The 24,140-nt window shown below is 46.8% G+C and overlaps 1 protein-coding gene across 2 annotated transcripts in view; it reads left to right on the forward strand.

The window, feature by feature from the left end:
* setd1a (SET domain containing 1A, histone lysine methyltransferase) overlaps positions 1-23,549 on the forward strand; it is a 42,803-nt gene extending 19,254 nt beyond the window's left edge. For both annotated transcript variants that reach the window (XM_061224207.1, XM_061224208.1), the window contains exons 9-21: positions 170-340; positions 1,083-1,161; positions 1,542-1,705; positions 3,245-3,290; positions 3,486-3,696; positions 7,813-7,901; positions 8,075-9,303; positions 10,478-10,826; positions 11,161-11,333; positions 14,210-14,320; positions 14,723-14,842; positions 16,988-17,125; positions 21,147-23,549. In XM_061224207.1, the coding sequence (XP_061080191.1) occupies positions 170-340; positions 1,083-1,161; positions 1,542-1,705; positions 3,245-3,290; positions 3,486-3,696; positions 7,813-7,901; positions 8,075-9,303; positions 10,478-10,826; positions 11,161-11,333; positions 14,210-14,320; positions 14,723-14,842; positions 16,988-17,125; positions 21,147-21,320 (3,054 nt within the window). In that variant the 3' untranslated portion in view covers positions 21,321-23,549. The remainder of the gene's footprint in view (positions 1-169; positions 341-1,082; positions 1,162-1,541; positions 1,706-3,244; positions 3,291-3,485; positions 3,697-7,812; positions 7,902-8,074; positions 9,304-10,477; positions 10,827-11,160; positions 11,334-14,209; positions 14,321-14,722; positions 14,843-16,987; positions 17,126-21,146) is intronic.
* The last annotated feature ends 591 nt before the right edge of the window (positions 23,550-24,140 follow it).

The raw sequence follows: 24,140 nt of genomic DNA on the forward strand, positions 1-24,140 counted from the left end.
CATGCTTTATTGATTGCCTGATTAGATACTGTATATGCATTACTCAACTGGTGTACACGTCTACCTAATAAAATGGTGACTGAATGTTTTTTTTATCAAGGGTGAGCGCTGATGTGGTTGTGTGTTGTCGGGCCTTTCCTAATGACCCTCACTGTTGTGTCCCTCCCAGCCCTTCCAGACGGCAGTGCGGGGCCCAGCAGCGCTGCGAGAGGAGGAGAAGAAGGAGGAGAAGCCAAGCGGCCGGCCGCGGGAGCCCCTGCTTTCCCTGGTGGACTGGGCCAAGAGTGGCGGCCTGGAGGGCTTCTCCCTCAGAGGGGCGCTCCGACTGCCTTCCTTCAAGGTACCACCCTGGGGCTCGCTACGCTGGCTCTGCATTACATTAGCACTGCGCTGGCTCTGCATTACATTAGCACTGCGCTAGCTCTGCATTACATTAGCACTGCGCTAGCACTGCATTACATTAGCACTGCGCTAGCTCTGCATTACATTAGCACTGTGCTAGCACTGCATTACATTAGCACTGCGCTAGCTCTGCATTACATTAGCACTGCGCTAGCTTTGCATTACATTAGTGCTGCGCTAGCACTACATTACATTAGCGCTGCGCTAGCACTGCATTACATTAGCACGATATTATGCAAGGACTGCATTATCTTAGCACTGCGCTATGCTAGCACTGCTGAGCTAGCACCATATTACGCAAGCACTGTGCTATGCTAGCACTGCATTGTTACCACGGTGCTACGCAAGCACTGCATTATGCTAGCACTGCATCACATTTGCATATTGTGCTAGCACTTTCCTACGCTAGCCCCATATTACTCTTGCGCTGCGCTAGTTACATGGGCACTGTTATAATAGCTCTGCACTATGGTAGCGCTGCGTTAATCTCGCATTGCATTGCACTAGCACTGATGATAATGAATACTGTGTGGAAGATGAACTGTGGGTGATGATGATGATGATGATGGTAGTGATGATGATGATGATGATGATGGTAGTGATGATGATGATGATGTGGTGGTGTGGATGATGATGATGGTAGTGATGATGATGATGATGATGTGTGTGCGCACCTCCAGGTGAAGAGGAAAGAGATCACAGATGGAGGGGAACTGAAGAGGCCCCGTCCTTCCACCCTGCCCGACGAAGAAGAAGAAGGTGAGGTCTACACTCTCACACACACACACGCACCCACACACACACATACACACACACACTACGCGCACACACACACACACACACACACACACACATTCACTCACTCACACACACACACACTCACACTCACGCACACACACACACGCTCACACACACGCTCACACACAAACACACACACACACACACACACACACACACGCTCAGACACACACACACACACTCGCGCGCTCACACGCATGCACGCGCACACACACTCACACACGCGCACACACACTCACACACTCACACGCACACGCACACGCACACTCACTCACACTCACTCACACTCACACTCACACACACAAACACGCACAAGCTGACTCTAGACTCTGTCCCTTTAGATCTGTACCCGGAGAAAGGCTCTGGGGCCGCCGGGGGGCTTGAAGGCCCTGGGGCTGAGATGGCCGGGAGGAGGAGGAGGAGGGCAAAGAGGATGAAGAGGCAGAAAAGTCTGGGACTGGACAGCGGGGGCGAAGAGACGTCAGACGGGTCCTCCTCGGACAAGGCAGGTCCTCCCCGATCCCTGTCACACACCTACACCTACCCTGTTCCACTTCTTACTTATGGCCTGTGCCTGCTGTCTGCCTGACGTTTGCAAAAGCCACCACTCAAAGTTTTTAATTCCCTTGCTGACAAACCTAAAAAAAATTTGATTCAGAATAAAACAACAATCTAATTCCTGGTTCTCTGCAGATCATTCTACAGCCATTCATCTCAGAGATAAAGCTTGGTCAAATGCTCGGAAAACTGACTCCAGCTGACTGGCTGGGCTATAGGCAACTCTGAAATAGATGCGTTAGTTAGATGAGAAGAGCGAAGTCTGATCATTACCTGACCTCTCTTTCTAACTGTAATAATAATGCCTCTTGTTTTTGGAAAATGGTGAAATGTTTAAATAATACGTCTCCAACTCCCATCTCCCTTCTAAGATTAGCTATAATGCAGATTTTATTACAAACAAGATTGACATGGGTGAGACTTTTAATTGTCATTTCATCTCCTCAGGTCATTTATTTGATAGATTGTCTGCTGACACCGCCCCTGATGGTTTCACCCCCTAGCCCTGAAAGTGAAACCCCATCTTATCCACCATACCATCCTGGAAATAATTTCTCTTTTAGACCAGTAGGCTATAGTGAAGTTTATAAAGCTTTGGCTAGCATTGGCACAAGGACGTCAGTGGGAGAGAGCGATCATCTTGGCCCTAGCCTGGCCCATATATGTGCTGTCTGTCACAGCGCCTTGTGCTCCATTACTGGGGATGGATACCGCACTCACCATTGTGTACTTTATGATAAAGTTGGATGGCCCTCCTTAACACAAAGAAGAGAGTGGCACTGCGTTGTGTTATATATTATAAGGCCCTTATCATGATACTTCCCCCTTACCTCTCGAGTGTAATCACGCTGAAGGCCAATTATTCCACAAGATACGATTATTTGATTTTACACACACACCACGTGTGAAAATGTTTGTTTCCTCAGGCAAACTTGTGTAGTGGCTGTGTGGTTTTTATATGATGCGCAACTATTTTTGACGTAAGAGGGTAGAAAATCCCTCTAAATGTAGTTACTGATGGTCATATAATCTTATTAGCCTACCGATTGTGATAAAGAAAATAACTGTTTCAAATACATTTTTAAAGACGAAATTGGGAAAAAGGGCACTGATAACCAACAAGTTTTATGAGTAGGCTGCTAAACATCTTAAAGCTCAGTGTTTCCATACTGCAACAATGGTCCTATTTTTCCGGCCACCACTGAAGTTACATACCCGCCCGTCTGCAGGTGACATTCCCACCCGTCTGCAGGTGACATTCTTTGACGTTTCAATATAGCAACTTACTTTGTAAGTGCATATCGGCATATCGGAATCCATATGGGGGCAAAAAAGCATGGGGAATCTGCCGAGGGAACCCATGACTGAAAAACGCTAACTCTCTGACGGGTTTAGGACGACAGACCACAGCTCTGTGAAACATACGCTTGGCCTGCAGTAGCACGTGGCAATGTAGCTAATGGCTCCACTCTGCTTGCCTTCGCAGGAGGATGATGATGATGAAGACAGCGATAAAGAGGACGATTCTGAAGGTATTCTCCACACTGTGCTTTTCAATATCGAGCGTCCTTCGTCTACATCTACATTGAGTTCCTTCACCCCACCTACCACTATATACATCACTGTTTTTTTGTTACATGCGCTCGTAACTGGACCGGGTGGGATAACACAAAAGCATGTTGATATTATGTTGCTTCTAAAAAACAACGTCTGGTTTGTCCCCCCAGACGAGGTCGTGAGCGGGGACAGCGAGGACGAGAGCTCCTCCTCCTCTTCCTCAGAGAGCTCTTCCTCCTCCTCGTCTTCATCGCCCTCCTCGTCGGAGGATGAAGAGGACGAGGAGGAGGAGGGTGAGAGAGCCGGGGAGAGCGAGGGCCTGGACACGATGGATGAGTCGACGATGGACAGCACGTTACAGGACCGAGAGAAAGACGAGAGGTACGGCGCGCTGGCTTCTCTTCCTTTCGTCCTCTCACATTCTGTTCATCGCAAAGGCATTTCCTGCAGAAGGTGTTCAAAGTTGTTATAGAACTGTACTGCGTTTTAATGTGGAGCTGTCTTCAGCATGCAGCGGTTTCGTGTTTCATTTGGCACTTCTGCCTCCAGAGATCTGATGGGTGGCAAAATATTTTGGGTTTTTTCTGCAGTAATAACATGTTCGCACAACCACCACCAGGTGGCATATTTCAGCACTCTAATACTTCGCGGTCTGAAATACTTCCAGGTTGCGACAGTAGTTGGGCAGCAGTGCCCCCTATCGTTATGAGCTGAAAAGCCTGTTTTCTGATGTAAATACAGTACCAAAATACTCGCCAGATGGATATGCTTTGTTTGTATTTCTACACTACTCAGATAAAAAGTTTTAAACATGGATTTCTTTGCAAGGGGTGCAATTCATCTTTTTCTTCGATTGTGGACAACCCTGGTGGAAAATCCAGTTACGACCAGTTTGAAATTACGAACAACCATCTGTTTCAAAATATAGCTTGAGCTTGTCACACCTTGTTGAGTATGGAGCTGTGAAGCGAGATTGCACGGTTGGGGAGCTGACCAAGTGGTAACCCTGGGGTTTCTGCTCCCTATTTCATATACTTCGCTAACTGGGTTAGCCTGATTAGACTGTTGATGTTTTGGGATAAAGTCAGGACGTTCGGGTTCATAAGGGGATTTCACAATGTAGACACACTTGTTGCTGGGACAACAGTGTCTTCAGCACAAACCTGCAAACCCAGGTTTAAGGTTAAATTACCGTAAATCCTCAAATTGTGTCCCCAGGTTTAAGTTAGGAGGATAACGTATACGCTGCTGATATGAACTGCCTTGTAAAATCTCACTCGGACAGCAGGAATGAGCTCAGCTGTTGTAAGCGATATTCTTGTCGACAAACTAGCCATCTTTGTAAGAAGAGCATTTAGAAGGGAACATGTTTTTTCAGAACGACATGACTTTAAGGTTATCAAAGCAATTTGGGAAATTGGGTGCCTCCAATTTATTTGTGAGGGAATCATTTACCTTAATCAGCCATTAATAGAAGTGCAGCTTGCAATGTGGAACGAACCCTGCAAAAACTGTATTGCGCTCTCGGACAGGCACATTTTTAAGTAGTCTTTGCTCAGCTGAAAATATAATAAATATTATTTTTACTCTCATTTCATACATAAATGCAACTTAGGCTACAGTGCATAATCACTAACAAATAAGTATTTCCATAGCGTTCCCAAATGAGGTTAAAACCACTTGCCCATTATGGTGTACAAGTTATTGAACATGAATTTACGTTTTTATTCATACGTATACTTTGATTTACTTTTTCAATAATGCCACCACAGTGAAACATTGAAATATATATATATATATTTTTATCTTCGCAACACATGGGAAGTCGTGAAAAGTATATAATTTAATGTTTCATTGCTATGTTTGATTTGCGAATAAAAAAAACCATGTTGAGTTACTCAGAGTTCGCAATACATTGCTTTGTAAAAAAAAAACGAAAAAAAAAAAACTTTAAAAAGACGCTCCGTTATCCGAGATGATTTAATGCTAGACTCACTAATCGAATCGTTGTTCACGTTTATGCAATAGAGTAAGATTGAATTAAATTAAATTAATAAAATTTACCTTGGATTGGTGTAAACCGCTAGCAAGCTGGCTTTGTGACGCATCCCTAGGCTAACCAGCGTGTTGCTTGCTAACTTGAATCTGCAATGTGGATAAATAGTCTTTTTTTTTTTTTTTTTTTTTACTTACAAGTAGTTAGGGTGTGGTTTTCTTCTTTAACAATGGACATGCGTCAACTTTAGTTTCACCTCATCACAAGCATCAAAAGTTTGTATTGGTAGGCCTACATTGCAAGGTTTAAGTCTTTGATGTCAGTGTTTTAAGTCAGTGAGCTTACCCTAACAGCGGAAGGAGCGGTGTCACCACTGATTTGTAATACAAGAAAAACTCTTGAGGTAGAATATCTATTAACTTCATCTGTATTTCTGTGAATATGAACCATAACGCGAAACATTCTTGCCCATGTACAGTATTTTCATATTTCATAAGTTCACCGAATGCATTCACAATTCCTTTCAACCATAACAATCTACCCAGCATTATGCATTATGCAGATAAGGTAATTCAAAGACGTTTTTTGCCATCTCTATGCAGCCAAGCAGCTTCACATATAAAAATTCTCTATCAGCTAATAACTCCGTTTCTCTGTTTACAACTTCGCTACGTGCCACTTCAAGAGAGCAGGTACTGGCCCTCTTTCCAAAAGTCGTATTCAGTTGTAAACGTTTGGTGCAGGGTGGAGCTGGGCCAGACTGCAATTTAAAGTCCTTAATATAATATATTCAGAACTAGTAGTGTTATAGAATTGTGGCTGTTGTTAACATTAGCTGATCAGTACAAACATTAACTTTAGGTTGAATAAACAAATAATCAACGATTATAACGATTAACGATTATAACGATTAAAACGAGAAGCATTCGATTACGGTGAATGGCACCAAAAATTTCTGTCGCACCATCCATAAACAGCAAAAGGTCCACCATATAATTGATTTAGATCTGTAAAAGTTATATAAGAGATGCCAGTGCTAACGAGGTTAACTGCTGCGGTGGAAGATATGCCCTATACCCTCACATTTACCACCTAAACCACTATGGATTACGGGCAGTCTTACAACAAATTACTTCCCCCGCCTGTTCTAGACTGAAATGCAACGCGATCTGTCCTTTTTTTTTTATTTTATTTTTTATATTAAGTTTCTATATTTCCGTAAATCCTCAAATTGTGTCCGGGGTCTTTTATTTACTTAGGCTGCACAGGCCTTTATTTGGGGCATGCTTGTATTCGAGGCGGGCCTCTGTTGTAGAATTTTATTCTTAGAAATAAAGTAAAAGGCTACACTTAAAGTGGGCCAACACTGTTCAACACTTCCTGTAACCGTTCAGAAATCAATTAGTATAGGCTAATCAGGAAACACCGTTTGGTAAGTCATAGTGTCAGTCTTAACAGACTTAGTTTATTGCAAATATTCTCAAACACAATAAGTCACATGCAAGTCCAGAATCCATAAAATAACAACTTGGCAGACACGCCTTCATGAACAATAACAAATTAGCGTAGATAACAGCAAGTTAAGGATCTTTATTTCCTAAAGTGCGTTTTATTGTGAGACATGCGTTTCGTTTGGAGCAGCATACCGCTATCAAAAGATTTTCGCTTTGGTTTGGGATTTAATTTACTTTTGGGCTGTTTGATTTTATTGCTAAATGTTGGGACTGATGGGCACTGAAATCTGTGGGGTATTTGATGGTTCACTGTTAAGTTTTATGTAGTTGAAAGAGTGTCGGGATTTCCACCCGTCTGTTTATTGCGAGCCAAGGCAGCCGTTTTCATTCATTCATTGAACGTAAATACATGGAAACCTTATTGCGTAGCCTAAATTGAGTTAATTTTTAACAATTGCCTGATTTACTTTTTATTAAATTCGTAGGCTGGAATGCCTCGCGGCAACAATTGTGTTTAAATGTATACTGCTTCTGCCTTTGGCAAGCTACTTAGAAGGGGGCGGCAAGCGACTGGTAGCTTGAGAGCAACGTGTTGGAGACCCATGGTGTAGGACAACGACTTTTCATTGGCAACAGTATTAAACCAACCAACAATATAAAATATTAAGAAGAGCTCTTTTATTTCATTGAGTTAAGTCTAAACAATGTCTTCTAGTGCTCATGGACTGATAGCCCTACTGGTAGGCAATATTACCCCGGCTTGTATTTGGGGGCCGGCCTTTATTTGTCCAAATCGGTCACGCCCCTGGCTATTATCCGAGGCCCTGCTTCAAATAGAATCCCGGACACAATTTGAGGATTTACTGTAAGTTCTTACAGTAGAAGTGAAAATGAAAGATGACGCCACTGTTCGTTAACCACCGACCTTATATTTGACGGGAATCTAAATCTCTATGGGGAAATACCATTGGGAATCAGTTAAGGGAACCTGTGGCTCAATATGGTACTGTTTGGGGAAATGTGACATGGTGTGCATTGTTGTTCCAGGGAAAGGGAGCGTCTCAGCCAATCGGGAGCAGCTGCTGCTTCCAAGGTCGTGGGCTTGGGACCCTCCCAGAGTGCTGTGGTCCAATCAGGTCAGTGGTCATGAGGTCACATTGAGGACTGTGGGAAATGTAGGCTGTGTAGTTGTCTGTAGGCTAAGATTCCCATTCGCCCCAATTCACTCTGACCACGATTCCCTCCCTGATTCTTTGCACTGACCTCAATTTGCTCTGACCCTGATTTACTCTCTTTCGTTTCTCTCAAGTGAAAACAGAGGCGGAAGCAGAGGCAAAAGAAACGGCCGCCCCTCCAGACTGCCCCCCTCCGGACTGCCCCCCTCCGGTCCCTCGGCCCTCCTCCCCGATCTTGCTCCTCCCTCCCCTGAAGAAGCGGCGCAAGACCGTGTCCTTCTCCACCGAGGAGGTGGAGACTCCGCCCCCGCCAGCCCGCTCCCCGCCCTCCTCCTACCCCGCACACGCCCTCCTCCTCTCCCCCGTCCGCGCCCAGCTGCCGGAGTCCATCCTCACCCCTTCCGCCCTGGCCAAGCCCCTCCCTGTGCTCCTCCCCTTCGCGTCCAAGCCAGGCGAGGCTGCCTCGCTGTCCCCGTCCTGCCCCCCTCGGGCCCTCACCTTCCCGCCCGCCGTCCGCTCCCTGCGCCCGGATGAGCCCCCCCCGAAGAGCCCCGGCCCGCCGGCCTCGCCCGCCAAGAGCCCCGCCCCGGCCAGCCCGTCCCCTCCGGCCGCCTGCCGCACCGTGCACAACCTCCCGCTCGACCACGCCTCCATGGTCCGCCTGGCCTACGACGAGCCCGCCCCGGCGCAAAGGGGGCGGCCCCGGGGACGGCCCCGGACGGCCGGCCTGTCGGCCGCTCCGGCGACCGCCCCCAGCGAGCGGGAGGAGGAGGAGGAGCTCGGGGGCGCCTCCAGCCTGCTGCAGTTGGCCTCCGTGGCGCTGAAGCTGGAGCCCGAGACGCAGGACTCGGAGGAGACGGAGACGTCCGACGAGGCCGAGGAGATGCAGCAGGAGATGGAGCGGGAGCAGGCCGAGCCGCTCGGCCTCCAGGGCCTCCAGGTCCTGCAGGAGCACAACTACTCGCGGCTGCCCTTCGTCCCGGTGCTCCCTGGTCACAGGAAGGCCCGAGCCGACCCGCTCCCCGCCCACATTGACCTCCACGCCGCGTCTGGCATCCTGGAGGCGCCCGAGGAGGTGGTTGGGGAACCCCTGGCTAAGGGCGAGCCGGCCGAGCTCTGCCCGCCGCTGGAGGCTCTCTCCGGGGTCCCCGCGCTCGCTGAGACCGGGGCTGCTGAGGCCCAGGCCCCCACTGCCACCACGCCCCTGAGGAAGCGGGGAGCGGGGCCAGTGGAGGTGGAGGCTGAGCAGGAAGCCATGGGGAAGGTCAAAGGGAGGAAGAAGAAGAGGAGGGAGAAGGAGCAACAGCAGATGAAGAAGCAGAAGGAACGACAGAGCCGGAAACGGAGGAAGAAGCAGCTGGAGGTACAGTCTGCGTGAGCTTACTAATGTGTATACTGTCTGCGTGAGCTTACTAATGTGTATACTGTCTGCGTGAGCTTACTAATGTGTATACTGTCTGCGTGAGCTTACTAATGTGTATACTGTCTGCGTGAGCTTACTAATGTGTATACTGTCTGCGTGAGCTTACTAATGTGTATACTGTCTGCGTGAGCTTATGTTAATCACTGGCCTGTATGTCTGCGTTCTGACCGCATATTTGATGAAACACTTGCACCACACCCTGTTCAGTATGGCTCAGTGTGGTCATGCACTGTGTGGCGTCAGAGGGTTGTCTTAACTGTGAAACCTCTAAGACACTGGACTCTGGGGTATTCCATGGACGTTGACATGTTTCTCCAATAATTGCTAATCAAGAATTTGTATTGTTATCTGCTGCTCAGCTTAGCCCTCAGTCTGTAAAGCAATAACCGTCTCCTGTGCCCTTATAAATAGTCCATATTATATCATGAAGGGATTTTCATAGAGTAATCATGGGAAACCGTTTCACGTACAGACTTAATGTTGATTTGGCCTGAGAAGAAGCCCATGGAACCAAAATGACACTTGTCTCAGATTGTTAATCTGGGAGATCAGGGCTGACAAAGTTTGCACTAATTCACACAACTCCATGACTGTGACTCGCCCTATCTCCATTCCTGTCCGGTGTAGAGAAACGGTTTCTTGTATTGCTTTAGAGGTCTATATCGGTGTTTTCCCCAAAATGTAAGAATTATGAGTGATTATGAGCACAAATTCCTAACAATGTTGCTGTTCTGTGTAGCACACCACATCAATTGTTTTTATAAGTCAAACAAATACCCCTTTGTATTAACCCACAAATGTGTAGCAGAATCTGCTCCGATACCGATACCAGTAATGGAAATGCCTCCGATATCGGGTATTGGCGCGTATGTGAGTCAAAATTCATTTTGAAGACAAAATTTTGAGTTTATTGTTCGATTTTATGCCCGTCAAGTCTATCAGGCAGAAAACAAGAAGAATGATCATTTTAACCAATGCAGGTTACACTGCACAATGTCAGTGTAAATGTAAATCTTTAATTTGGCCATTAGTCTATTGCCTGACTAACCGTGCTGAGCACATTAATCCTGACCCACTGACACAGCGAGCCCCTCTCTGGGCCCTCCCTCTGCAGGAGCTGGACCCGGACGAGGAGGTGGACGTGGAGCAGCTGGAGCCCGGGGAGCTGAGCAACTCGGAGGAGGAGGAGGAGCAGCTGCAGGAGCGGCGGGAGGACCTGCGTAAGAGCGAGCGGCTCTTCCTGCAGCCGGCGCGGGCCAAGGCCGCCCCCCTCAGCCCCCGGCACCTCCCCCTGCCGTACGAGCAGCGCAGCGAGTTTGAGCAGATGACCATCCTCTACGACATCTGGAACGTGGGCCTTGACACCGAGGACATGCGGCTGCTGAAGATGACCTACGAGAAGCTGCTTCAGGACGACCACAGCACCGACTGGCTCAACGACACCCACTGGGTCCACCACACCAATATCCTTTCTGCTTACCAGCTCAGCCCTGGGGGTCTAGCGGGGAGCTTCAGTCCTGAACTCGAATGTAGCGGGTCAGATTTGTTTTAGGTGCTGTGTGGCGTGCCTGAAACATTACATTACATTACGTGGCATTTAGCAGACGCTCTTATCCAGAGCGACGTACAACAAAGTGCAAATCAATCACAAGAACAAGTGCAAAAGTAGACCTGAGAGGACAGTACAGTCCCGAGTCCTAGTGTAAACATACAGAAATTCAGAACCCTTGAAGAGGGTGTAGAGGTGTCCAGGTGTAGAGGTGTCCAGAGGTTATGACCCTTGACCCCAGTCTGCACTCACCAACATCCCGAACCCGCGGCGCAAGAAGAAGAACCAGGACGAGCAGCTGCGGGAGCACCAGACGGGCTGTGCGCGCAGTGAGGGATACTACGCCATCAGCCGCAAGGAGAAGGACATCTACCTCGACCTCGACCCCGTCACCTCCCTGGAGCCTGACTACGATAACACGGTAGGCCCATCAGCACCATTTGGAGTTTCTGTTTTCTGTAGTAGCACCATTTGGAGTTTCTCTTTTCTATAGTAGTACCATTTGGCGTTTTTGTTTCCTAAAGTAGGAGGGCAATTCCACACTTATGTCAACCTTCTTTCACTTGTACCCTTTAGGAGTACAGACTTAATTTGACCTTTGTGTTCATGAAACTGCATGTTATTACCATTACAGTACAGGATACATTCTCGCAAAAAATTTCTTCCCTTTTACACTGAAGTCAAAGACAAATAATCACATGAAAATGTCAAAATCCAACACTCAATATCACTGCTCGCCCTGATAGTATGTTTCATCCACAAGCTGGAATTTATTTCCAGAGTAACTTTTTTAATATGCGGGCCTTTACGCAAGCAAAATACAAATAAAGGTAAAAAAAATAAACACATAATTCCAGTCCAAATGTGGGAATACTGTAGGCTACACCAGGCCAAGGAAGACCTCCGCAAACCTGTCCAACAGATCAGAAACACTCTTCAGAAATCAGGTGTGGATCTCAATGACCACTGTCGGCTGAAGAAATACAGAGGATACACTGCATGATGCAAACTGCTGGTTAGACGCAAAAACAGGATGGCCAAGTTACAGTTTGCCAAGAATTACTTCATACTTAGCAACCACAGTTCTGGAAAAGTCATCATTTCACAGATGAGACAAAGGTGAACTTATATCAGAGTGATGGCAAACCAAAGTATGGAGGAGAGAAGGAACTCAAAACTCATTGGCCGGGAGTTCAGTCAACTGCAAGATAATGATCCCAAACATACTGCTAAGGCAACAAAGGAGTAGCCAAATCAATCACCCAATCTGAACCCACTGGAGTATGCCTTTCATATGCTGAACATAACTTCATACAAAACATGACACATTGTTGTGTCCCCAACATTATGGTACCCTAAAATGCAGGGACGTATGTATAAACACTGCTATAATGTCTAAAATGTATAAAAAGACATGAAATAAAGCAAAGCTAAATAAATAAATGATGTTTGTCCCAAACATTATGGAGGGCACTGTATGTATAAATAGTAATGTCATTCCTATATGGATCACCCGATATGGCTTGCTGTAAATACAAAATAATGAAGATGACAGTCTGCTCTATAACTTTATATTCATTGTTTAATTTCAAATCAAAATGTAGAACAGAACCAAAAGAACCACTGTCCAAATATTAGACTGCACCGTTGCCCCCCATTTCAGGACACCATAATTTTTGGGACATATTAAGGTTATGTAAAATAAAGTAGTCATGTTTACTATTTTGTCTCATATCTTCTATGGTGATGCTTTTCCAGGTCTTTATTGCATCTTCAGCTTCTGCCTTTTTCAGTGGTAGTTCCCTAAAGTCCTGTTCAGCATGTGAAATGCATGTACAATTCGATTCAGATTGTATGAATGCTTAGCCAGTCAGAATTGTCCAGTTTTGGCTTTGAAATACTCTTTCCTTGCTTTAGCAGTCTGTTTAGGATCATTGTCGAAGCATCGTCCAATCAATTTGGTGGCATTTGTCTGAATTTTAGCAGATAAAAAATTGACTCTTAAATGTCACGTCTATAACACTGTAATTTCCCAGTACCAGTTAAATTATCCAAAATGTTGAGCACCACTGAGATAAGGCTCTCTTCATTACATGCAGCATAGAGAGAATTCACAACACATCAGCACAGTGCTTTCCCTGAAGCAAAGCAGCCAGCTCTCTGATACAGGGTCTCTGTATCTCTATACACCTGGCACATTCTATGTTCCAGCCATGTACATATTCTTCTTGTTCCTGATGAATGAACTCTTAAGCAAAAACATCTTTATCATACGGCCGAGTGAAACAACTTTATTGACTGCTGACCACAAACACAAACGTGATTGTTTAAAAGTCAGTTAAAATGCGCTGTCAGTATTAAATTAAAAGGTAAACTCGGTATCTTAAGGAACCGAAATTGCACAGGGCAAAGGTGGAAAAGAAACATCACAGATACGGGGCAGTCTGTAGCATAGTGGTTAAGGTACATGAATGGGACACACACAGCCGTTGGGCCCTTGAACAAGGCCTTTAACCCTGCATTGCTCCAGGGGAGGATTGTGACCTGCTTAGTCTAATCGACTGTACATCTGCCAAATGCCATTAATTTAATGTAATGTAATGTCAAACTGTGTAATGCTCGGCTTAAGGTAACAAGGAAAACCGGCAGATCCGGTATCAGCCGCCCTGAAGGATGATCTTGAAATAAATAACGAACACGATCGTACAGCTGGAACCCCTCCGGCGGATTTCTCCAGAAAAACCTGCACGAAACGAGCCGATAACCAATCACAGCCAAGGAACAGGGATTCCCAGGGCACTGCTCACTGCAAACAGCCAATCAGCAGCAACCATAATGTTTTCATCAATTCAAAACAACGTTTAGCCAACAGCGATGGCCTAGTGCAGTCGAGTGACAGACGGTTAAAGAGACTGCTCGCTCCACTGCAAAAATCTAATAATGAGTCTTTTTTTTTTGCTAAAGATTAAAATGTTGAGAGTTCATTTTAAGATTTGGCAATGGGCGAAGAAAATTCCACTTGTCGAGTAAACGGTAACTTAACAAGCACATTTTCAACAAAAAAAGAAGTTTGGGTTTGGGTTTAAGCCAGCTTCATAGACTAGTCCTTAATACTAAATTCTAATTTTAATGGAGATTTTCCATACAAAGCTCAATTTATTCCTGGACTAATCTAAAAGTAGTAGTACCTGTGGGACAATGAGATGCCTCAACCTTGCAGAAAATATGAATCACACACGAAGGAACAGGTGATTGGCTGTAACCCCCCCTCGCTCCCTTTCTCCCCTCCTCTTTCAGGGCACAAACCGCATCCTGTCCGAGAGGCGCTCAGAACAGCGCCGGCTCCTCAGCGCCATCGGGACCACGGCCGTCTTGGACTCGGACCTGCTCAAGCTCAACCAGCTGAAGGTAGGGAACGCAGTCTCATAATTGCGGTTTCAGAATTGAAGTGAAGCTGGTGGAGCTCAGCAAACAGAAACCGCATTAGTTGAAGGGTTTTTTTTAAAGCAGAGAGACGTCCCTGCTCAAGGCATGGGCCCAGAGTAAGGCACTATATAGACTGCGAATAACAGGCCTCAAAGCCGCAGCAGTGTGGCCCTCAGCCTGAACTCGTACCTCCGCAAGGGCCCAACCACCTGCCGCTCGCAAACCCAACGAGCCGAACGGAGCTCCATCTTCGCTGTGATTCGCCTTTCCCATGAGCATATGCTGGAAGGAGTTTGAACCCTACAGTACATTTCCTGTGTTTTGAATGCGCATTAAATCCTCACGTGCTTTTAACGGCTTCCGGTCCGCGCTTGGTCCCCACAGTTCCGGAAGAAGAAGCTGCGTTTCGGCCGCAGCCGGATCCACGAGTGGGGCCTGTTCGCCATGGAGCCCATCGCCGCGGACGAGATGGTCATCGAGTACGTTGGGCAGAACATCCGACAGGTGCCGTGCTCTCCCTTGCTTTGCGTCTCCGTTGTGTTCACGCAGGCTTCTGAGCTCTGAGCTCGTCCCTCAGCAGTGCGAATAAACTTAACCCACAACTGTGTGTGTTCGAGACTGAGGATGTGGGTCCGTGACAAATAAGGGATTCATGTTAAGAAAAATAAAATAATGAAGCAAATGTAATTTATATATCTTAATCATACTTTAGAATCATGATGACATGTCACAAATATCATACAGGTTAACAGATGATTTTTGTTAGTGTATATATCTTTTTGTTTGCTTTTATTACCACTGAATAACGTCGACATTATATAGGACACTGTTTATTTGATAAACTGGACCCAAAAAGCTGGATCGGGTATCGGCGAGTACATGTGTCGACGCACTGATCCGATACCACATAATTTATCGTGATGATTGCTCATTTACGCTACTCAGACAAACAACATGTGCGGTGCTAGCGGAGAGTGTAGTGAGAGCTAGAGAAATGTCAACGCTTTGGCAATATTTGACACTGGAAAATCCCCCCGGTAAAGCTGCGATGTGCAAGGCTTTAGTTTCAAGGGGTGGCACTAGTGTAATTACAGGGTGGTTGAGGTAAATGACTGGGACAGGCAAGGTTTGTGGTTCGAATCCCAGTGTAGCCACTATAAGATTTGCACAGCCGTTGGGCCCTTGAGCAAGGCCCCTTACCCTGCATTGCTCCAGGGGAGGACTGTATCCTGCTTAGTTCAATTAACTGTACGTCACTCTGGATAAGACCGTCTGCCAAATGCCAATAATGTAATGTAATACACTATGCTGTAATACATCATTGATAGCGAGCAGCATCTTGGTTCCAGACCAACAAAATTAAAGTTATGGAGTGGCCAGCCCAATCCCCAGACCTTAATCCGATTGAAAACTTGTGGGGTGACATCAAAAATGCTGTTTCTGAGGCAAAACCAAGAAATGCAGAGGAATTGTGGAATGTTGTCAAATCATCCTGGGCTGAAATACCTGTTCATAGGTGCCAGAAGTTGGTTGATTCCATGCAACACAGATGTGAAGCAGTTCTCAGAAACCGTGGTTATACAACTAAATATTAGTTTAGTGATTCACAGGAATGCTAAATCCTGAAGATTTTTCTGTTTATACAGTAAATATTTGAGTTTGTAAAGAAAAATGCAGACACTGCTATTTTTTTGAACAGCCCAATATAAATATTTCTTCATTTTCTGTAAAGTAATTAAAAAATTGACACATTGACACAATTGACTTCATGTTTTGATTTAGGATATAATGTGCAGTGTTCCCAAAGTAAATATTAGTAAAGTAGATCCGCTGTTACCATATTATATCGGGCAAAAAGTTTGAAAATGCAATTAAATTTGTCAGTCATCCAGTAAAAAAAAAAGAAAGAAAAAAGATAGGAGCCCTAGCGGTAAAGGTATCAGATTGCTCCTATCAGGCGATACGCAAGTTCAGGTATCGGAATCGGTATTGGGAAGGAACATCTATAAAATCAACAAATTTGCATGAAAAGACAATTTAAAGCACTTTTTAGGTGTTACGCAGGGTGATTCATGTATCAGTGAGTCAAAAGGGTGAATAAAAGGTTTTAACCAAGTAACTTACTAATCTCTTACCACTGTTTGGGGGTCCTTCAGATGCTTCTGTATGATGCTACTTCCGGTTTCACAACTTGAAAATTTGCACCATATTGTCTGTTATCCAGGATTTAATTAAATGGAATCCCAGGGCTTTGAAGTCTAATAATCAATTGAACTTGATTATATTTATGTAATATTTTAATATGTTCATAGAAACACCCATCTATATGTATTGCCCAAGGCAAACATATAAGGTTTTATTTTATTTTTGTAGCATTTTTGCATTGAGCATGTTGGTATGGACAGTTATCCTGTATGACATTTTACCATTGGAAGTGTAATAGTTCTTAATTCTCTCACTAGTTTGTCATATAGTTTAATTCATGAAGCATAGTATTGTTTTTTCATGTAGTTTTTATGAAAAATAAATATTTTTATATCATAAATGTGTTTCAGATATTAAAATAATGCATGTGTGGGTGCATGCGTGTGTATGTATGTATGTATGCATGTATGTGCGTGTGTGTAATGACTCTTGTTTGTGCAACAGATGGTGGCTGATAATCGAGAGAAGCGTTATGCCCAGGAGGGCATTGGCAGCAGCTACCTCTTCCGGGTGGACCACGACACCATCATCGACGCCACAAAGTGTGGCAACCTGGCTCGCTTCATCAACCACTGCTGCACTGTGAGCCCTGCACCGCAACGCACACTCCCCCTATCAGCACACTTACACTCTCCCACTGAGCCAGTGCGCACTCCCCCTATCAGCACACTTACACTCTCCCACTGAGCCAGTGCACACTCCCCCTATCAGCACACTTACACTCTCCCACTGAGCCAGTGTACACTCTCCCACTGAGCCAGTGTACACTCTCCCACTGAGCCAGTGCACACTCTCCCTATGAGCCAGTGTACACTCTCCCACTGAGCCAGTGCACACTCCCCCTATCAGCACACTTACACTCTCCCACTGAGCCAGTGCACACTCCCCCTATCAGCACACTTACACTCTCCCACTGAGCCAGTGTGCGCACTCCCTATGAGCCAGTGCACACTCTCCCTATGAGCCAGTGTACACTCTCCCACTGAGCCAGTGCACACTCCCCCTATGAGCCAGTGTACACTCTCCCTTTGAGCCAGTGTACACTCTCCCTATGAGCCAGTGTACACTCTCCCACTGAGCCAGTGCACACTCTCCCTATGAGCCAGTGTACACTCTCCCACTGAGCCAGTGCACACTCCCCCTATCAGCACACTTACACTCTCCCACTGAGCCAGTGCACACTCCCCCTATCAGCACACTTACACTCTCCCACTGAGCCAGTGCACACTCTCCCTATGAGCCAGTGTACACTCTCCCACTGAGCCAGTGCACACTCCCCCTATCAGCACAATTACACTCTCCCACTGAGCCAGTGTACACTCTCCCACTGAGCCAGTGTACACTCTCCCACTGAGCCAGTGCGCACTCTCCCTATGAGCCAGTGCGCACTCTCCCTATGAGCCAGTGCACACTCTCCCTATGAGCCAGTGCACACTCTCCCTATGAGCCAGTGCACACTCTCCCAATGAGCCAGTGCACACTCTCCCTATGAGCCAGTGCACACTCTCCCTATGAGCCAGTGCGCACTCTCCCTATGAGCCAGTGCACACTCTCCCTATGAGCCAGTGCACACTCTCCCTATGAGCCAGTGTACACTCTCCCTATGAGCCAGTGTACACTCTCCCTATCAGCACACTTACACTCTCCCACTGAGCCAGTGTGCACTCTCCCTATGAGCCAGTGTGCACTCTCCCTATGAGCCAGTGTGCACTCTCCCTATGAGCCAGTGCGCACTCCCCCTATCAGCACACTTACACTCTCCCACTGAGCCAGTGTGCACTCTCCCTATGAGCCAGTGTGCACTCTCCCTATGAGCCAGTGTGCACTCTCCCTATGAGCCAGTGCGCACTCTCCCTATGAGCCAGTGCACACTCTCCCTATGAGCCAGTGTGCACTCTCCCTATGAGCCAGTGCACACTCTCCCTATGAGCCAGTGCGCACTCTCCCTATGAGCCAGTGTACACTCTCCCTATCAGCACACTTACGCTCTCCCACTGAGCCAGTGCACACTCCCCCTATCAGCACAATTACACTCTCCCACTGAGCCAGTGCACACTCTCCCTATGAGCCAGTGCGCACTCTCCCTATGAGCCAGTGCGCACTCTCCCTATCAGCACACTTACACTCTCCCACTGAGCCAGTGCACACTCCCCCTATCAGCACAATTACACTCTCCCTATGAGCCAGTGCACACTCTCCCTATGAGCCAGTGCGCACTCTCCCTATGAGCCAGTGCACACTCTCCCTATGAGCCAGTGCGCACTCTCCCTATGAGCCAGTGTACACTCTCCCTATCAGCACACTTACACTCTCCCACTGAGCCAGTGCACACTCTCCCACTGAGCCAGTGCACACTCTCCCTATGAGCCAGTGCACACTCTCCCTATGAGCCAGTGTGCACTCTCCCTATGAGCCAGTGCGCACTCTCCCTATGAGCCAGTGCGCACTCTCCCTATGAGCCAGTGTGCACTCTCCCTATGAGCCAGTGCGCACTCTCCCTATGAGCCAGTGCACACTCTCCCTATGAGCCAGTGTACACTCTCCCACTGAGCCAGTGCACACTCTCCCTATGAGCCAGTGCACACTCTCCCTATGAGCCAGTGCGCACTCTCCCACTGAGCCAGTGCACACTCTCCCTATGAGCCAGTGCACACTCTCCCTATCAGCACACTTACACTCTCCCACTGAGCCAGTGCACACTCCCCCTATCAGCACAATTACACTCTCCCACTGAGCCAGTGCACACTCTCCCTATCAGCACACTTACACTCTCCCACTGAGCCAGTGCACACTCCCCCTATCAGCACACTTACACTCTCCCACTGAGCCAGTGCACACTCCCCCTATCAGCACACTTACACTCTCCCACTGAGCCAGTGCACACTCTCCCACTGAGCCAGTGTTCACTCCCCCTATGAGCCAGTGTACACTCTCCCTATGAGCCAGTGCACACTCTCCCTATCAGCACACTTACACTCTCCCACTGAGCCAGTGTACACTCTCCCTATCAGCACACTTACACTCTCCCACTGAGCCAGTGCACACTCCCCCTATCAGCACACTTACACTCTCCCACTGAGCCAGTGCACACTCTCCCTATGAGCCAGTGTACACTCTCCCACTGAGCCAGTACACACTCCCCCTATCAGCACAATTACACTCTCCCACTGAGCCAGTGTACACTCCCCCTATGAGCCAGTGTACACTCCCCCTATGAGCCAGTGTACACTCTGCCTATGAGCCAGTGCACACTCTCCCTATCAGCACACTTACACTCTCCCACTGAGCCAGTGTACACTCTCCCTATCAGCACACTTACACTCTCCCACTGAGCCAGTGTACACTCTCCCTATCAGCACACTTACACTCTCCCACTGAGCCAGTGCACACTCCCCCTATCAGCACAATTACACTCTCCCACTGAGTCAGTGCACACTCTCCCTATGAGCCAGTGCGCACTCTCCCTATGAGCCAGTGCACACTCTCCCTATGAGCCAGTGTACACTCTCCCTATCAGCACACTTACACTCTCCCACTGAGTCAGTGCACACTCCCCCTATCAGCACAATTACACTCTCCCTATGAGCCAGTGTACACTCTCCCTATGAGCCAGTGCACACTCTCCCTATGAGCCAGTGCGCACTCTCCCTATGAGCCAGTGCGCACTCTCCCACTGAGCCAGTGTACACTCCCCCTATCAGCACAATTACACTCTCCCTATGAGCCAGTGTACACTCTCCCTATGAGCCAGTGTACACTCTCCCTATGAGCCAGTGCACACTCTACACTCTCCCTATGAGCCAGTGCACACTCTCCCTATGAGCCAGTGCACACTCTCCCTATGAGCCAGTGTACACTCTCCCTATCAGCACACTTACACTCTCCCACTGAGCCAGTGCACACTCTCCCTATGAGCCAGTGCACACTCTCCCTATGAGCCAGTGCACACTCTCCCTATGAGCCAGTGCACACTCTCCCTATGAGCCAGTGCACACTCTCCCTATGAGCCAGTGTACACTCTCCCTATCAGCACACTTACACTCTCCCACTGAGCCAGTGCACACTCCCCCTATCAGCACACTTACACTCTCCCACTGAGCCAGTGCACACTCCCCCTATCAGCACACTTACACTCTCCCTATGAGCCAGTGCGCACTCTCCCTATGAGCCAGTGTACACTCTCCCTATCAGCACACTTACACTCTCCCACTGAGCCAGTGCACACTCCCCCTATCAGCACACTTACACTCTCCCTATGAGCCAGTGTACACTCTCCCTATGAGCCAGTGTACACTCTCCCTATCAGCACACTTACACTCTCCCACTGAGCCAGTGCACACTCCCCCTATCAGCACACTTACACTCTCCCTATGAGCCAGTGTACACTCTCCCTATGAGCCAGTGCACACTCTCCCACTGAGCCAGTGCACTCTCCCTATGAGCCAGTGCACACTTCCTCTTAGCCAGTGCGCACTTTCCCACTGAGCCAGTCAATGCACATGTCAATAGTTTTTGGTCAATGCCTTGAATTCTATAAATTAAATTTCCTGAAATATAACAAAATGGATCTTTTCCCTCTCTCTCCCCCCCCACACATACACAGCCCAACTGTTATGCGAAGGTCATCACCATTGAGTCTCAGAAGAAGATCGTCATCTACTCCAAACAGCCCATCGGCGTCAACGAGGAGATCACCTACGACTACAAGTTCCCCATCGAGGAGAACAAGATCCCCTGCCTGTGCGGGACGGAGAACTGCCGTGGCACTCTCAACTAGATCAGGACGGGGCTGAAGGGTTTACAGTGTCCCCAATTGGTCCTCCCTCTTCTTTCTGCTGACCCAGCACCCCTCAAAAATGCACACAAGACTTCCCCTTTTCCACCCTTTTTCCCCTCTACCCGAGCCCTGCCCTTGGGCAGGCCAGCCAATTTAGCCCAGTTTTTGTGTTGTCTCTGCTTGATTTGCGCCGTGCTTGGGTAGTCCGGCCCTGCAGTATGGAGTATTCCGGCCCTGCAGTTATGGAGCATTCCGGTTGTGCAGGATGGAGCATTCCGGTTGTGCAGGATGGAGCATTCCGGTTGTGCAGGATGGAGCATTCCGGTTATGCAGGATGGAGCATTCCGGTTGTGCTGGATGTGGTATTTCAGTGCAGGGGAGGAGGGGAGGTAATGCTAATAACACGTTTGTCTCAAAATAGTTGCTTATGGGTCCTGCTCAAACCCTCCAGGGAATTCAACAAAGCTCTTAAATCTGGTGGTGTAGCAACCCTACATCTATAGCACCCCTCCCCCTGAAAAACAGAAACCCCCTTCGTCAGCAGACACACAGGCTAACTAATGGGCACCAGAACACACACACACACCCAACCCGTATCCGGACCGAATATGCAAGCTTCACAAATCAAGATTGCTCATGGTTTTATTCACAGTTGAGTAAAAGTTTTAAATAAGTGTAAATCAAGCTGTAAGTTATCTTACAGTTAAGACAAATTGATTAGTGTCCACCGTTCGTAGTGCACAGTCCTGTACCACTCCCGTCTGTAAGCGTTCCTTTTTCTGGCGTGACTTTAAACCCATTCCCCAGTTGGCACCTACACGCTAAGAAAAGGGTCTTTGAAGCTTTTGCCCATTCTTTTTTTTTTTTTTTTGTTATGTTGAATAAAGTCTAGCCTCAGTTTATTTAAATACTACTATTGCTTTAATTTTAGTCTACAGAATAGCATAAGTGGGGGAACACTCTAATTGTACTATCCCCCCCTCTTGACAGCAATGTTCAGTGTCAATTCAGGGGCGAGTTGTACTGATAACCCTGCTAACTCTGCGTGTTCCCGCTAAATCTGCCTGTTCCGCGTTCCGCTAACTCTGCTCATTCCTGTTAAGTCTGCTCGTTCTGCTAACTCTGCGCTATCCTGCTAACTCTGCGCTTTCCCCACAAACGCTAACTCTGCGCGTTCCTGTTAACTCTGCATGTTCCTGCTAACGCTAACTGTGCGTTCCTGTTAAGTCTGCTCGTTCTGCTAACTCTGCGCTTTCCCGCAAACTGCACTTTCCCGCTAACTCTCCCCGTTCCCTCTAGCTACGTGTTCCCGCTAACTCTACACGTTCCCGCTAACTCTGCGCATTCCCGCTAACTCTGCGCATTCCCGCTAACTCTGCGCTTTCCCCTTAACTCTGCATGCATGGCGGGACTGGAAGGGACAAGACTGGAACATGCTGCTGCATTTTCAGCACCGCAGGCGTCCCATAGATTTAATCCACCAATTCTGTGTTCTGTCCCACTTGTCTAAACGAATGTGTGGCCTGGAAGCAGGGTACCTGTTTTTTCTTTTTTCACATCCTCTTACTTTTTAATGCAGTTTTTCTTTTTACTAAATACTTTGAAGCAGCTTGACAGGCCAAGTTGATCCTCTGCTCATCCCAGATATAGAATTTTTTTTTATATTTATATATTTTTTTATTTTGTAAAAGGGGATTACCTTCCACATAGGACACGATGAAGGACAAAAGTGTGCCTCTGCCATCATTGATCTGGAAACATGATAGTGTCCTAGCTGTCCCTAGTGCCCCCCTGATTTCTGGGATTGAGAAGGCTGAGTCCGATCTGTCTGGTGCGCTGTGTCAGCCAAAGTGTCAATAGTTTCTCAGCTTGTACTTTAAATTTAAGCATTTTGTTCAAAAAGAGGTGACCTGTAAGATGCTTCTAATGGCAGCAGAAGCCTTTCAGTACAAAGAAACCCACAGAATTATAACAGGAAAAAAGTTCCAAGAATTAAGTGTAAATATTGTAGTGTTTGTTTCTCGTAGAAACACACTGGTATCAGTCTGTAAATACGTTCTTCTTCCTTTCCTACTCCCAGAAAGTGTACATACCTTTCCATTTGGTTCTTATTTTTGTTTTCACATTTTAATTGATTTATTATTTTAATATTATTTGCAATATTTCTCTTGTATTAATGCGTTGGATCCTTTATTAATGGTGCATTAAAATATTTTTTAAAAAAAGGAAGGAATTTGTTGTCCTCATTCCGATGTGTAGTTTGTCTGTGTGTCTTCATTGCTTTTTGAAAACCCATGGGGGATTGTGGGAGTTACTTTTATATAGCCCCTTTATCCAAAGCGCTGTACAATTGATGCTTCTCATTCACCTATTCACACATGCAAATGTAGGTTCTGAAGGGTAATATTCTATTCTCATTTAATTATTTTAATTTAGCTACGTTATTAATAACTAACTCAATAGTAATGATTAAATCAAAACAGTCGTACAGTTTAATAATTTTAGTTTGCTAACAACTTGTATGAATTCGATTTATATATAATTAGGCTAAAATATATTTCTCGAATAAGCTAGTTGACTTAGTTCAGTGTTGGAACAACATTGAGACGGACAACCGGTTACAATAAAAGGGTATTTAATGAACACAGCTAAATAAGAAAAAAGGACAAAGGAATGCACGTACACGTATGCACGCTTCGAGGGAACAAAGGAAGGAGACGAAGAGCGTGTGTACGTGAGTACACGTGGTGGGCGAAGAAGATGGGGAAAGGAATTCGTTGAGAATACAGCTTGGGCCTTACAATGGTGGACTATGGTTAT

This window comes from Conger conger, chromosome 16 (genome assembly GCF_963514075.1).
Source record: "Conger conger chromosome 16, fConCon1.1, whole genome shotgun sequence".
In the NCBI taxonomy this organism is placed as follows: Eukaryota; Metazoa; Chordata; class Actinopteri; order Anguilliformes; family Congridae; genus Conger; species Conger conger.